The 17161-nt window shown below is 40.3% G+C and overlaps 2 protein-coding genes across 4 annotated transcripts in view; both read left to right on the top strand.

The window, feature by feature from the left end:
* The window catches only part of tbc1d2b (TBC1 domain family, member 2B), a 47801-nt gene extending 41114 nt beyond the window's left edge, over positions 1 to 6687 (top strand). The window contains exons 13-16 of the mRNA XM_029114943.2: positions 687 to 804; positions 3094 to 3279; positions 3780 to 3901; positions 4000 to 6687. Coding sequence (XP_028970776.2) covers positions 687 to 804; positions 3094 to 3279; positions 3780 to 3901; positions 4000 to 4198 — 625 coding nt within the window. The 3' untranslated portion in view covers positions 4199 to 6687. The remainder of the gene's footprint in view (positions 1 to 686; positions 805 to 3093; positions 3280 to 3779; positions 3902 to 3999) is intronic.
* A 1865-nt stretch (positions 6688 to 8552) lies between these two features.
* dapk2b (death-associated protein kinase 2b) overlaps positions 8553 to 17161 on the top strand; it is a 40279-nt gene continuing 31670 nt past the window's right edge. For all 3 annotated transcript variants that reach the window (XR_004574790.1, XM_034288248.1, XM_013131706.4), the window contains exons 1-2: positions 8553 to 8663; positions 9904 to 10036. Coding sequence is in view for 2 of the 3 variants with exons in the window: in XM_034288248.1 (XP_034144139.1) it covers positions 9975 to 10036 (62 nt within the window). In the remaining variant the exon portion in view is untranslated. The remainder of the gene's footprint in view (positions 8664 to 9903; positions 10037 to 17161) is intronic.

Here is a 17161-nt window from a genome sequence, read left to right on the forward strand (position 1 = left end):
TTCTTGTGACATGGCACCCGACAACTACGTAGTGAAAGTTAATTAAGAAAAATAATATAAGCAAAAATACAACCAGACAACAAATAAAGAAATAATATACACAACACTGCACACTAGCAGCAGTTTAAAAAGAGCACTGTAAACTAGCAGCAATCTGGGTAGTATTATTGAACATTTAGATGTGGCAAGTATGTCAGTCATTCACATAACAAATGGATACATATGAGTGTAATAGGTTTATGAAAGGTGGCATAACACACTACAACTACGTAGTGAGAGTTAGTACGAAAAAAGATAAGCAACAATATACAGTTAAGCCCAAAAGTATTCATACCTGTGCCAAATTTTGAGCTATAGTGAATTAACACCTCGGTGGAGACGAAGGAGGCTATCAGGTCAGTGAGTTCAAATGGCAAACATTTATTTTATTACTTACTATGACTGTTAATGCCAGAGTCTCAGCAGTTACACTACTGCTTTATATCTACAATATTACTACTACTATTACTGGTACATTACTACTATTACTACTGTTACTGCCAGAGTCTCAGCAGTTACACTACTGCTTTATATCTACAATATTACTACTACTATTACTGGTACATTACTACTATCGCTGCTGTTACTGCTAGGGTCTCAAACATTACTACTACTACTTTACTGCGACTACTCCTCTCTCCTCCCAGGTTGGCAGCCATTGCTCTGCTGTATCTGGACCAGGAAGATGCCTTCTGGTGTCTCATCACTATTGTAGAGGTCTTCATGCCGCGGGATTACTACACCAAGACCCTGCTGGGATCCCAGGTACACCACCACCACTACTACTACTACTACACCTCTACTACACAATTACTACACCAAGACCCTGATGGGGTCCCATGTACACCAGCACTGCTACTACTACTACTCCACTACTGCACTATTACTACACCAAGACCCTGCTTGGATCCCATGTACACCAGCACTGCTACTACTACTACACCACTACTACACTATTACTACACCGAGACCCTGCTTGGATCCCAGGTACACCATCACTGCTAATACTACTACACCACTACTACACCAAGACCCTGCTGGGATCCCAGGTACACCACCACTGTTACTACTACTACACCACTACTACACCAAGACCATGCTGGGATCCCAGGTACACCACCACTGCTACACCCTTACTACACCAAGACCCTGCTGGGATCCCAGGTACACCACCACTGCTACTACTACTACACCTCTACACCACTACTACACCAAGACCCTGCTGGGATCCCAGGTACACCACCACTGCTACTACTACACCACTGCTACACCCTTACTACACCAAGACCCTGCTGGGATCCCAGGTATAACACTGCTACTACTAACAACACTACTACTACAATTACTATTGATATGATTACTATCACTAGTACTACTACTACACCCCAGTACACCAAGACATTGCTGGAATCCCTAGGTACACCGTAATACAAGCTACTACACCATACAACTACTGTAACTACTCTACTACAACTACTACTACTACTTCTAATACGTAACTACTAATACTATTACTACTATTAGCAAGCAAGTTTATTTATATAGCACAATTCAGATTCAATGTACTTTACAAAGAAAAAGAAAAGATACAATAACATAAAAACAATGAAAACATCAAAAGAAATTAAAACATTACAATAAGAAAAAATAGAATAAGAAAATATAAAAAGAATAAAAACAGGATAAAAACATAAGAAGCTGTAAGGCTAAACAGTGTGGTTAAGTGCTCAGTCATAGGCACGTGGAAAGAGAAGTGTTTTTTACCTGGATTTAAAAATGGATACGTTTGGGGAACGTCTGGAATAAACTACCAGAAGATCTTAGTTGTGTACAGCATAAGTGCTAAACGCAGCTTCTCCATGTTTAGTTTGGACTCTGGGCTCTACTAGCTGACCTGTGTTTATGGATCTAAGAGCCCTCCTCAGTTTATATTCTTCAAACATATCAGAAATGTATTCGAGTCCTAAACCATTCAGAGATTTATAAACTAAAAGCAACACTTTAAAATCTATTCTGTAACTGACTGGAAGCCAATGCAAGAACAGGAGTAATGTGCTCTGTTCTCTTGGTCCTGGTTAACATTCTAGCAGCAGCATTCTGAATGAGCTGCAGTTGTTATACAGTATTTTGGGGGAATCCAGTTAAGAGGCCATTACAGTAGTCAACCCTACTAGAGATAAAAGCATGGATGAGCCTCTCTTGGTTTTTTTGGGACACCAAGCCTTTTATTCTGGCTATATTTTTTAGGTGATAGAATGCTGTTTTTGTGACCGCTTTGATATGACTGTTAAATGTGAGGTCTATCAGAACACCAAGATTACGCACTTGATCCCTGGTTTTAAGGGCCAGAGAATCCAGCTCTTTACTAATACTTATTTTATTTTTGTTGCCAAACACAATCTGTTTTATCTTGCTTTAATTGTAGACAATTTTGGTTCATCCAGGTATTTATGTGCTCTATACAGTGACACAGAGAGTCTATTGAGCTGTTTTCAGTTCGAGAGCCATATATATTTGAGTATCATCTGCATAGCTGTGGTAGTTAATGTTGTTCTTTTGTAGAATTTGGCCCAGAGGTAGCATATAGAGATTGAACCGAAGCAGTCCGAGAACTGATCCCTGTGGAACTCCCCATGTCATAGCCACCAGATTCATGATTACCAATGGTGACAAAGTTATTCCGGCCATCTTGATAAGATCTGAACCAATCAAGGACAGTCGCAGAGAGTCCTACCCAATTTTCAAGCCTATCTATAAGTGTTCTATGATCTACAGTGTCAAATGCTGCACTGAGATCTAATAGAACCAGAACTGTTATTTTATCAGAATCATTATTCAGCTGTAAATCATTTAAAACTTTGATCAGTGCAATTTCTGTACTGTGGTGAGGTAGGAAGCCTGACTGAAATTTGTCTAAGAGATCGTTTGAGGTCACAAAATTGCTATTAAACTGTAGTGTAGTACCAGTTTTGCCAAGACAGAAGATAAGTACTGAGATGGAGACACGCACCGTTTGATAACCATATTCTGAGCTGAATTGTTTCTTGTCTCCAGGTGGACCAGCGTGTCTTTAAGGACCTCCTGAGTGAGAAGCTGCCGCGTCTCCATGCCCACTTTGACCTCTACAAGGTTGACTCCTCCCTCATTACCTTCAACTGGTTCTTGGTCCTATTTGTAGATAGCGTGAACTCCGACCTCCTTTTCAAGATCTGGGACTCCTTCTTGTACGAGGGACCCAAGGTAGGATGAAAACGTATTAGTCCCCTTCACCTTACACTTTGACATACGACCTCTCCAAAAAGATCAGTTCAGACAATACAATAACTATTTAACTGAAACCAGGAAGGACTGCTAGTGCTGATTCACATCAACTAAGCAAGTGCACTTTTGGTCACAATGTTGTGGTTAATATTTAGACTTATTCCTGACTAGGCATTCTACTCATTGCATTCTCAATAGGTGATCATGAAGATTTGGTCTGCAGGCGGGACTGTAGACCTTTCTTTTGTCATATTGATCCGCAAAATCAATGCTAAACATCATCATTGCATCACAGATTGCTTAACAGATATCAAACCAAAACCTAACAGAGCACAGTGGCTAGAAAAGTATCCCAAAAAGCAGGAACCTGGGAAGAATCCTGTAGAGGAACTAGGCTTCATAGTTTCCATTTCTGGCTAGTAGTGTTTCATTGTTAGCTCTTTTTGTCTGGTGAGTTTCATTGTTCTGTTTCTCCTCAGATCATCTTCCGCTTTGCTCTCGCTCTCTTCAAGTACAAAGAGGAGGAGTTTCTGAAGCTCCAGGACTCCATGGCCATATTCAAGTACCTCCGCCACTTCACCAGAACTATTCTAGACTGGAGGTAAATACAGTATTCTTTCCATCTGACTTCCATTCCATGTAAATAAGAAAGTTCAAGAATACTGCTTCAAATGCAATCTTTCTGCCTGTTACCTGCAGGAAGTTGATGAGCATGGCGTTTGTGGACATGAATCCATTCCCACTGCGTCAGATCCAGAACCGGCGGACCTTCCATCTGGAGAAGGTCCGGTTGGAGTTGACTGAGCTGGACACCATCCGGCAGACCTTCCTCAGACAGAGAGACACCACGCCCTCCGACGCCCGCACTCTGGGCAGTGACGATGACGAAGAGAACTAGTCAACCGGTGCCCAGGCTGACGAGGGTAACAGAAAGCCAATCAAGGCCCAGGGTTGTGTAATTTAAGCCAATCGGATCAGGTTCCGGCACCTGCTTGCTCCAGCCTATCTGATCCCAAGCCTGTCTTTCCATACCGAACAGACATTATTCACATTCCCTTTCTCAGACATTTCATGCATCAACCAATGGTTGCTTGCCACATCACGCAGATGTACTGATCGCTGTTTAGCCTGACATGTTCAGGGGACTGGTAAAATATCCATCAATGTGTTGTTAGATCTCTCTATCGCCAGCAGCATCAATGCAGAGGTCTTTATGTTGTGTGTCAGTTTTTCTTTCCCAGTCTGGACCTTTCTTTTCTACGTTCCTCATGCTGAGCACTGAAGGACCAAATTCTGTTCCTCCTAGTGTTTCGTCAGTGCCATAATTGCTGCTGTTTGTTTGTTCTGGCTGAGGTACATGAGCTGAGAGGTTGTGGTGTCGGCAATCTAATTCTGTCCCCAGCCATACAGCTGTGATTGCAGACCTGATGGTTTTGAATCAATTTGAGTCATGCTATTCAGAGAAGAATTAGCCATTGTATTTTCTATTTTTTTCAGAACACATTTTTCTATCGCTTCTCCCATATCCATCACATATGATATATGGGTTTCTTATAATGGTTAACAGACTAGTTGAGCAATGATCAATATAATATACAGTAGATGGCTTCCACTGTAGAGTCAAGGATTTCCCAGATACCTGGATATTCAGATAGGTCCTGGTGTTTTGTAGCCCTGCTCCTACACTTTGTCTCGCACTTCAACATTCTTGCCTGAAACGTCTGTTGATTTAAGTTCACTTGGAAACATTGATTCAATTATAGTGTAATTCCAAACTCATAAACATGATTGGAGAATTTTCCTACAATTAACTTTAGACCTTCAATTGAGGCTGGACTAAAGACCTTCACAATTTACTGGTCTGTAGACCTTCACAATAGACTGGAATGTAGACCTTCACTATAGACTGCATCTCTGGACTGTAGACCTTCAATATAGACTTGACCTTCATTCTAGATCACAAGACTGGTATTGAAGAGATTTACAACCAACTGGAGTATAGACCTTCACTATAGACTGGGTTGTATAACATTCAATATAGACCTTCACTGTAGACGGGGTTGTATAACATTCAATCTAGACCTTCTATACAATAGACTGCATCTCTTGACAATAGACCTTCAGAATTAGACATTTCTGGACTGGGCTTTCCCTATATAATGTTTCTCTGGACTGTAGTCCTTTACTATAGACTGGACTATAGACCTCTATATACTTGACTGTAGACCATCACTATAGACTGGACTATAGACCTCTGTAGACTACACTGTAGACCGTCCTCTATAGACTGAACAGTAGACCATCACTATAGACTGGAATATAGACCTTCTCTGTAGATTGGACTGTAGACCTTCACTATAGACTATTTCCAAGCTGTTGACCTCAAACTTTCCTCTGTTCTCACTATTAAGTGCTGTTCTTTAAATATATGTCTTACCTCCAGAAGGCAGCATGACATCATCAGAGGATGTTGACAACAATGCACAGCTTCACGACCCATTGCCGTTATATCACATCACCATCACATCAACGCTGTTTGTATAATAACATATAAGTATGGTAATGTGTTTATCAAAAAGAATGTATTAGATTGGAAGTTTCACATTTCATAAGGGAATCTAGTCTGTTCATTGCTATTTTTTTTTAAATATTTACATGTTCCCTAGGCTTTCACAGTACGATTAAATGTTGTTAATATTTGCCATGTTTCTGCGTATCTATGTATTTGTTCATGTCCTTGATTTCTGACTCGTCCTTCTGTTTATCACAGAGTGGCGTATAGTTGTTTTCTAGCTGTACTGTCAGAGGGGTTGTGTGGGCTGAGAGCTGGTTTCTCCAACCACTCAGATCTCTATTTGACATGCTGTATCCTTGCCTCCTGTTCCCTAGGTTTCACTTGCTGTTACCTTACCAACATCTTAATTACTACACATGATTGTAAAGAGTAGACCCCTTTTATTTTTCTGTTCTGTTGCTTGACCATTTAGGTATTCTGCATATTTGTTGGCTGATGTCATGTGTTTGGGATTGTGTTCTATTGTCATGGCTTGTCTCTATTCACAGTTAATTAAGCTAACGTTCCATATTTTATCGTCTTTTTTTTCTTGACACTTAATATCAAGGTTTGTGTTTGTTTGTTTTTGTGTGTGTGGGTCTCCCAGCCTCTAACTCTCCTATTAAAGGATATGCATTGCACAGTGCTGCACATTTAATGACAGAAACCATCAGGTTACTTTTTCTTTCATCTATGGTATGAATTTAGAAAACATTCCACATTATGGTTTTTTGTTCGCTACGGAAATCCGATCACAACATGTAATCAAAACATTTTAATGTTTAAAATCAGTGGCATGATTATGAACACCCAATAAAGTTTGTTGTAGCTTACGATGTGTCTTTTTTCCCCCGCAATGGGTATTTCTTTCAGTTTTGTAGTTTTTTTCTAGACCACTACAAATTGACCGCTTCTGTTCCTCACTCAAAACTTTCCTTTTCAACTTTTTTGGAAAGGAAAGAAAAGGCTTCTCAATGTTTTCCAGAGCTGTATGTACCTATGCACATATCCCTGCTTATACAGTAAAAATAACAATCATCCTGCCTTGTATACAGTTCCTTTAATCCCAGCTTTCAGGAAGTCCATATACGGTTTCCATACTTGTACGAAGTCTTTCTGTTTGCCCTCCAGACTCTTTCACGTCTGTCACATGTGCTCAGTGTGAACCTGCTCTCATCTCTGAAGAGAACGGGGCGCCAATAGTGGACCTGTCAATTCTGGTGTTCTCTGACGAATGCCAATCAAGCTGCACGGTGCTGGGCTGTGAGCACAGGTCCCACTAGAGGACGTCGGGCCCTCATGCCACCCTCATGGAGTCTTTCTCCTGAACACCTTTCTCCTGATATGACCTTTCTCTTGAACACCTTTCTCCTGATATGACCTTTCTCTTGAACACCTTTCTCCTGATATGACCTTTCTCTTGAACACCTTTCTCCTGATATGACCTTTCTCTTGAACACCTTTCTCCTGATATGACCTTTCTCTTGAACACCTTTCTCCTGATATGACCTTTCTCTTGAACACCTTTCTCCTGATATGACCTTTCTCCTGAACACCTTTCTCTTGATATTACCTTTCTCTTGAACACCTTTCTCCTGATATGACCTTTCTCCTGAACACCTTTCTCCTGATATTACCTTTCTCTTGAACACCTTTCTCCTGATCGTACCCCACCGTCCCTTTTTTCAGGTGTAAATGGTTCGTTACCCGAAATAGAAGTCAATTCATTGAGTTCAGAGTGATTTTAACACCCAAGTATCTGAAAACGTCTGTAGTTGTATTATTTACAGGAATATGTTGTTGTTCATTAAAAAACATTGATACTGATTTAGATTTATTAATTTTATACTGTGTCATTAACATTATGACAGATTTACACAGTATTTATTTTATGACATGTTGAGAATTAAGGTGCTTCATACAGGCCTGAGTTCTGAGGATTTATTATCATAAGGATACACCTCCCCTCCTCTTGCTCCACCTCTCCTCTTCCTCCACCTCCTTTTGCCCTCTTCCTCCACCTCCCCTTTGTCCTCTTCTTCCACCTCCTTTTGTCCTCTTCTTCCACCTCCTTTTGTCCTCTTCCTCCTCCTCCCTTTTGTCCTCTTCCTCCACCTCCTTTTGTCCTCTTCCTCCACCTCCCTTTTGTCCTCTTCTTCCACCTCCCTTTTGTCCTCTTCTTCCACCTCCTTTTGTCCTCTTCCTCCACCTCCTTTTGTCCTCTTCCTCCACCTCCTTTTGTCCTCTTCTTCCACCTCCTTTTGTCCTCTTCCTCCACCTCCTTTTGTCCTCTTCTTCCACCTCCTTTTGTCCTCTTCCTCCACCTCCTTTTGTCCTCTTCCTCCACCTCCTTTTGTCCTCTTCCTCCACCACGTCACATCTGTGTTCAGAGAGTAACAGGACTGAATTGTATTTCATGCATTGAAGTAATAATTGTAGTTCTATGCTTTGCGCCTCCATTTTCTCTTCATTCTTGGCACAGGAAGAACAGTGTTGTGAAATGCTTCTTTGTTGCAGCACTGTTGGGTTCTTTCAACATGGTTAAAGCCATGGCCACACTGCACTGTGTCAACAGAGAGGTACAAGGCTACCGTCTGTTCTGCAAACCGCCTCCAGCCTGATGCAGAGTTTCATGTGTTGCCAGGAGATGGCGTCAGTCTGTGTTAGGAAGGGAACCTGAACACCACATGTTGCAGCTCAGAGACTGTAGGGGAGGGGACTGTCTCAGATCACTGACCGCAGTCTTTAGTAGAGACGTATCATGCCTTTCTGCAGCGACAATACCTGCTATTTGCTCTGATATCAGAAGGTAAGAACAATTCATTGATTGTGTTATATAGTTGTTAAATTACATAGGATACTTCACTGTTTACAGTTGTAACTGTGGGTGCATCATTTATTCATAAAAAGTTTCTTCAACAAATCTTACGGGCTACATAAAAGTGTATGTATATTCGATTACACTTTATTTGGACAGTCAAAACGACGCTCGGTTGATGCTCTACAGATATTCCTGCTATGCAAAAACTATCAAAAACAACGTAAATGCTTGCTAAGGCTAGGTTTAGGTTTACAGTATGTGTTAGGGTTGTGTTTAGGGAAAGGGTTAAATATCCAAATAATGTGTTACCAAATATTCTGTTGGATATTTTTTCAAAAGACATAAGAAAAAACTTTGAAATCTCAACTAAAAAGTCAAATGTTTTATAAGTCCTTTTTGTTTTTGTATTATGAGGTCTGATCTATGTTAATGCAATAATCAGCTAAGCTCAACCATAACAACCCAACTAGGCTGCTTAATAAATGTTACAGCAACATTATCATTTAGAGTCAGGCTTAATGTCTCTAATAATAATGATACTGTTACACCAACATTATCATTTCAAGTCACGCTTTATGTCTCTAATAATAATAATACTGTTACAACAAAATAATCATTTGGAATCATGCTTTATGTCTCTAAAAATAATGATACTGTTACAAAAACATTATCATTCAGAATCAGGTTTAATGTCCCCAATAATAATCATACTGCTACACCAACATTATCATTTAGAGACAGGCTTAATTTCTCTAATAATGCTGTTACACCAACATTATCATTTAGAGTCAGGCTTAATGTCTCTAATAATAATGATACTGTAACACCAACATGATCATTTAGAGTCAGGCTTAACCTCTCTAATAGTAATGATACTGTTATACCAACAGTGTTGTGTAGAGTTTCTTGTGCAAACAGAAGACTGGGGTTTTGGTTCTAAATGGCAGCCTATTCTGTTTGGTAAAAATAGTGTTTTGTTTAAGAGACAGTCTGTGGCTTATTTGGTTGTCTATTTGTTTTGTCTTCAAGGCCATAATGAAGCCCATGGGCCTGTGTCCCAGCCTCAGATCGTTCTCCTACGCATGTAGTTGACGCTGTAGTTGACCTGGAATGTGGGGCAGCAAGCTCTGACATGTGAACAGATGTACTGGTGCCTCTTTAGACATCACTATGCTTCTCTCACTCTCTGGTTGGGTCACAGTGCTGCTCTTTTCTGCTGTATCTACAGGGTTAGAGACCAAGAGACCAGGTCAGTTCCGTGTCTACAGGGTCCTCAGCACCACCAATGAGGACACTGGCATGGCTGTCTTCAAGCAACACAGAGTGGAAGACTTCTATGAGATGGCTGAAGACCTGGGAAGGTAAGTGCTAGTTGTTCTTGTTCTCTTATGTCTGTATTGTGAGTTGTTATAAGTCTATGTAGCTCTATGTACAGATAATAAGATCTGTTATAAGTCATTGTCCCAGTGCATTCAAATGCTTTCTGGTCACATGAGTCTATCAGGACAGGGCAGCAGCATAGGGTCACGTGTTGGTTGTCTTTAATTGGTTTTGTGTATTTACCCTTTATAATAATTACATACCCAACATTTAGCGTTTTTATCTGACTGCTTGTCTGTCAGAAATCTTACTGATATGAAAGAGGAAGAATAGTGTGTGTGTTTGTATGTGTTTGTGTTGGTGGGTGTGTGTTTATGCAGGTGTGTATGTTTATTTTAGTTTGTGGTGTATCAGTAGTGTGTCAGTCTTCTCGACAGCTCAGAGGCTATGTCAGGTCATTGGAAAAAGAAAGACATAGAGTTTTATAGAGAGACACAATGAGACAGCAATGTGTACCAGCAAAGCAAGAGAGACACAATGTGACAGCGTTGTATAACTGTAAAGAGAGAGACACACAATGAGACAGCATTGTATAACAGCAAAGAGAGAGAGAGACAATGAGACTGCATTGTATAACAGCAAAGAGAAAGAGACACAATGAGACAGCGTTGTATAACAGCAAAGAGAAAGAGACACAATGATACAGCGTTGTATAACAGCAAAGAGAAAGAGACACAATGAGACAGCATTGTATAAGAGCAAAGAGAGAGAGAGACACACAGAGACAATGTTGTTTAACAGCAAAGAGAGAGAGACACAATGAGAAAGCATTGTATAACAGCAAAGAGAGAGAGACACAATGAGACAGCGTTGTATAACAGCAAAGAGAGAGAGACACAATGAGACAGCGTTGTATAACAGCAAAGAGAGAGAGACACAATGAGACAATGCTGTATAGCAGCAAAGACAGAGACAGAGACAGTGATGTACAGCAGCAAAGAGACACAGAGACAGCATTGTGAAGTAGCAAAGAGAAAGAGAAACACAGAAAAAGTGCTGCGGTATAGTAGCAAAAAGAGAGAGACACACACAGAGACAGTGTTGTATAGCAGCAAAGAGACAGAGAGAGAGATACAGACAGGTACATAGAAGGACATGGAGGCAGACAGACACTGGACAGAAAGACAGACAGACAAAGACAGACAGAAGAACAGCGATAAACTATTTGCATATTGTTCCAACACTGTAGGTGTATAAAAATAGACAGACAGACAGACAGAGACTGAAAGACAACCCAACAGACAGACAGATAAAGACAGAAAGACAGACAGACAGAAGGACAACGATAAACTATTTGCATATTGTTTGAGGCTGTAGGTGTATATGAATATACAGACAGACACATTTTGGGTGTGTCCTATATTGTTATATACTATACATATCTGCTAGTAACATTTAAAATAATTATTTTCTTGTGCGTTTACCTGCACTTACAGTTTCAGATTTTTACATTTATTTCTTATTATTATATTTTTCTAATTTACACTTCTCTGGGACTTCAAAGAAATAATTCCCATGCCATAATAAATACCTGTAAATGGAAATTGAAAAGAGAGAAAGACAGAGAGAGTGAATGTGTTAGTGAACATCCTAAACCATATTCAACTGAATACCTTGTGTTTTCTGTTATTGATTTAATAGAAGCGATCAGTAGATCTCTCTTGATGTGATTGACCAGACAAGGCCATACTGTTTCTTATTAAACTGCTCTCTTACCAGCACTTAGAGGAGAATGCATTCGCCAGCCAACCACCACGATTGAGCTAGCAAGCGCCATTCCTACCAAAAGTGAAAGTTAACAAGGCTGATAAATCGTTTTACATTGCTGCTATTTACAGGCCCCCCTGGGCCATACACAATGTTCCTCAATGAGTTTCCAGAATTATTGTCTAACCTTGTATTCATGACAGATAGTATTCACATTTTTGGCGATTTCAATATTCATATGGAAAAGTCCAATGATCCTCTTCAAAAAGCCTTTGAAGCCATTACTGACTCAGTGGGTTTTATTCAACATGTCTAAGGTCCAACACACTGCCACAATCACACCTTAGATTTAGTCCTGTCACGAGAAATAGATATTGTAGATCTAATAATTGTCTTATAACATTTACCGTTAAAACAAGAAATCCACTTGCTCCACAAACAATGAGTTTCAAAAGCCGTACTATAAATTCTCTGACTTCAAATAGATTCCTTGATATTCTTACTCAGTTCGCTCATCAACGACAGAGTAAATAAATCCGCAAACGATCAAATCGAGGATCTAAACTCAACACTGTGAAATACTTTAGATAAAAACATAAGAAATATGCAACAAGAAACTTGCTCCCGTGTAACACAGACAATACTAGAGCACTCAAGCAAGCCTCCAGAAAATTGGAGCGAAGGTGGCACTCCATCAAGTATTCAGACTAGCCTGGATAGACAGTACACTACAACCTGATTGAGGCGAACAAAAACAATCCAACATTTCTCTTCGATACAGCTGCAAAGTTAACAAAAAAGCAATGCTCAACAAGTGAAGTGGGTCTTCACTTTAGCTGTAATGAATACATGAACTACTTTGATGAAAAGATCATCACCATTAGAAAACAAATAACTGACTCCTTAAATAGTTATAGTCCCCAAAATCTCAGTTGTCCTGAGAACGTCCTGAACCTCCCTGACCAGGTGTCAATGGGGACACTAAACCCACAAATTGTCAGCTAGACACGATTCCAACAAAATTACCTAAGGAGCTATTTCCTGTGCTATGTCAGCCAATGTTGAACATAATAAATTGCTCCCTTTCCTCCGGATGTGTACCAAACTCACAAAAAATAGCGGGAATTAAAAAATGTAATCTGGATCCCAACATATTAAACATTTATAGGCCAATATCGAACCTCCTGTTCCTGTCAAAAATCTTAGAAAAATGTGTTTCCCAACAACTGAATGCCTTCCTGAAGACAAATAACATTTATGAAATACTCCAGTCCGGTTTCAGATCCCATCATAGTACTGAGACTGCACTTGTGAAGGTAACAAATGACCTTCTAATGGCCTCAGACAAAGGTTCTGCATCCGTCCTGTTGCTTCTTGATCTTAGTGCTGCTTTTGACACTATTGATCACTCCTTTCTCTTAGAGAGACTGGAAACCCATATTGGGCTACGGGGACATGTTCTAGCCTGGTTTAAATCTTATTTATCTGAAAGATATCAGTTTGTTAGTGTGACAAGTCAAAGGTATGTTTTGGTGTTCCTCAAGGTTCGGTTCTGGGCCCATTATTGTTCTCACTATATATGCTCCCTCTGGGCGATGTAATCCGAAATCACAATGTCAACTTTCACTGTAATGCTGATGACACACAGTTATATATTTCAATGAAGCATGGAGAAGCTCCAAAATTAGCTAATTTGGAAGCATGCGTTTCAGATATTAGGAAGTGGATGACAGAGAACTTCTTGCTCTTAAACTCAAGGAAAACAGAAATGCTCGTTTTAGGACCCAAAAAACAAAGAGCGTTGTTAGCAGATCTCACTGTGAACCTTGACTGAATGGTCGTATCCCAAAAAACTGTAAAAAACCTTGGCGTTACTCCTGACCCTGACCTCTCCTTTGAAGAACATATAAAATATGTCTCAAGAGTTGCTTATTTTCATCTTCAAAACATTGCAAAAATCTGAAACTTTTTAGCAAAAACTGATAAATAAAAACTAATCCATGCTTTTGTTACTTCCAGATTAGATTACTGCAATGCTCTACTTTCCGGTTACCCAGACAAATCAATAAATAAACTTCAATTAGTGCTGCACACGGCTGCTAGAATCCTAACTAGAACATACAAATTTGAACACACTATCCCTGTACTAGCCTTGGGCTGTACTCTGCTGGCAACACTCAGCCCTCATTCAGCGTGGTTGCGGTTGGTGGGTGTCCCTTTGGTTGTTGCTTGGCAATGTGGGTGGATTGATTTCCTGCCTGTTGGGCCCTGTCTGGGGCCTCCCCCAGATAGGGCCACAGTGTCGCTGGACCCCCCTGTCTCAGTCCCAAGGTCTTACGCTGCTATATTATTGTGCTGGGGGAGTAGGGTCTGTTCTCCTCCACTAAGTTCTCCTTCTCCTCTATAAATCCTTGTTGATATGAGGAATGCATTTTCTGAATTTTCCCAGTCTCCCCCCGTTTTGAACTTAGGAGGGCATGAGGTCCTGGCCCACATCTGCAGAGTACCTGTCGCTGTCCCTGTCCAGAATCCTCCTGGTTGTGTTGCCGATCGAGACGATGCCTGACGATTTCAGCTGCCACTGTGCTGACACCTCCCCCTCCCCCGTGTTGTCCCTTTCCTTGTCCATCAGGTCATGCTTCCGACCTGGACTAAGTTTAAATAGACTCTAGACTCAGCCCACATGCATTTGTTAAATATTATAATTGGATTCTTAATATGTTCACCCGGCACAGCCAGAAAAGGACTGGTCACCCCTCTAAGCCTGGGTCCTCTCTAGGTTTCTTCTAAAATGTTGGCATTCTTAGGGAGTTTTTCCTAGCCACTGAAATTCAACACTACTGTTGTTTGCTCCTTGGGGTTTAAGGCCAGGTGTTTTGTAAAAGCACTTTGTGACATTGACTTTATAAATACATTTGATTAATTGATTGAATGAAAAGGAGTACCTAGTGAAGCAGTGACTTTAAATTAGATTTTAAAGATGCCATTTGTAAGATTCTTACTTTAATACCACCAAAAACGTCCAGCAGATAACCTACAGGGAAAGTTTTAAGCTAATGTTTAAAATAATGTCTGACATACACTCACCTAAAGGATTATTAGGAACACCATACTAATATTGTGTTTGACCCCCTTTTGCCTTCAGAACTGCCTTAATTCTACTTTTATTCAACAAGGTGCTGAAAGCATTCTTTAGAAATGTTGGCCCATATTGATAGGATAGCATCTTGCAGTTGATGGAGATTTGTGGGATGCACATTCAGGGCATGAAGCTCCCGTTCCACCACATCCCAAAGATGCTCTATTGGGTTGAGACAAATTGAAACCAATTTGAAATGATTCGAGCTTTGTGACATGGTGCATTATCCTGCTGGAAGTAGCCATCAGAGGATGGGTACATGGTGGTCATAAAGGGATGGACATGGTCAGAAACAATGCTCAGGTAGGCCGTGGCATTGAAACGAAGCCCAATTGGCACTAAGGGGCCTAAAGTGTGCCAAGAAAACATCCCCCACACCATTACACCACCACCACCAGCCTGAACAGTGGTAACAAGGCATGATGGATCCATGTTCTCATTCTGTTTATGCCAAATTCTGACTCTACCATCTGAATATCTCAACAGAAATCAAGACTCATCAGACCAGGCAACATTCTTCCAGTCTTCAACTGTCCAATTTTGGTGAGCTTGTGCAAATTGTAGGCTCTTTTTCCTATTTGTAGTGGAGATGAGTGGTACCCGGTGGGGTCTTCTGCTGTTGTAGCCCATCCGCCTCAAGGTTGTGCGTGTTGTGGCTTCACAAATGTGGCTTCACAAATGCTGCATACCTCGGTTGTAACAAGTGGTTATTTCAGTCAAAGTTGCTCTTCGTCTATCAGTTTGTTTTGTCGCGCAGTGTCCTCATACTTGCTTTAGACACTCCCACTACAATCCCGTCCACTGTAAACCTGTTCCTTTTCCACATGGATTACTTTATATTATCCTGATCTTGTTCGAAAAGAAAAGGGGAAGAGACAAGTTGTGCCATCGTTTAAAATAGTCTTGTTAAGTTTAGAAACAAAAATCTACAAAGTGCCTCTAAACTTGATTTAACAAATCATCCAGTCTTGTGAACATTACATTTTACACAGTGCCCCTTTAAGTAAAAACCTAGAGGGCAGACCTGCAGCCACAGCCAAAGCATGCTGTATTTAACCCATGTTAATTATGTCTAGTTTGTTATATGTGTCATTTTAAACTTCAGTGAGTTTTGAGGAAGTATAACAAAGGAAGAATTTGAACTGACATGTTAGGTGATATGTTGTCAACTCTAGAGGAAGTCAGGGCTGTGGGTTAGATGGGCCTCCCCTCTCAACTACACACCAGGCTATTATCATGTTAATTCCAGTAGTCCAGTTTGTGTGCGTGTGTGTGAGCCACTTTCTCTCTGTCTCCCTGTGTGTGTGTGTGTGTGTGTGTGAGTGTGAGGGCTAGTTTCTCTCTGTCTCCCTGTGTGTGTGTATGTGTGTGTGTGGGTCAGTTTCTCTCTCTCTCCCTGTGTGTGTGTCTGCGTGTGACAGCGTGTGTGTGTTGGTGTGTGTGTTGGTGTGTGTGTTGGTGTCAGTGTGTGACAGTGTTTGTGTGTCGGAGTGTCTGGGTGTGTGTGTCTAGTGATTCAACTTGAGCTCTCTGGAAAGTTCAGGTTAGATTTATCAGTTATTAATGTTGCTTCAAAGAGCAACACATGCATTTAGACAGTTTCTATGTGTGGTTTGTTAATCTTCACAGAGGGTTTAGAGATTCTGTAGACAAAGAGCTAATTATCTGAAAAGAGGAAACAAAAGCGGAAATAACAGAGAATGCTTTTTTCAAAACATTATCTTGTGTTTTCAGCACTGCATTTTTACAGCATCCAGCTATTTATTATTTGGACCCAAATATGATACCATGTTATATAGTACAGAATAGTGTTCAGTAGATACCGTATAATATAGTACAGGTTAGTGTTAAGTACAGTATAATATAGAACAGGTTACTGTAGGATAGTGTTCAGTACAGTATAATATAGTTCAGGATAATGTTTTGTACAGTATAATTTTGTTCAGGATAATGTTAAGAACCATATAATAGAGTACTGCATAGTGATCAATACAGTATAACATAGCACTGGGTAGTGTAGAATACAGATTTGTCTTCAGTACAGTATCATATAGTACAGCATAGAATAAATTATAGTACCGTGATCAGGACAGTATTCAGTACAGTATCATAAAGTACAGTGATCAGTACAGTATAATATAATACAGTGATCAGGACAGTATTCAGTACAGTATCATAAAGTACACTGATCAGTACAGTATCATATAGTACAGTAATTAGGACAGTATTTAGTACAGTATCATATAGTACTGTGATCAGG

The sequence above is a fragment of the Esox lucius genome, chromosome 19, assembly GCF_011004845.1.
Source record: "Esox lucius isolate fEsoLuc1 chromosome 19, fEsoLuc1.pri, whole genome shotgun sequence".
In the NCBI taxonomy this organism is placed as follows: Eukaryota; Metazoa; Chordata; class Actinopteri; order Esociformes; family Esocidae; genus Esox; species Esox lucius.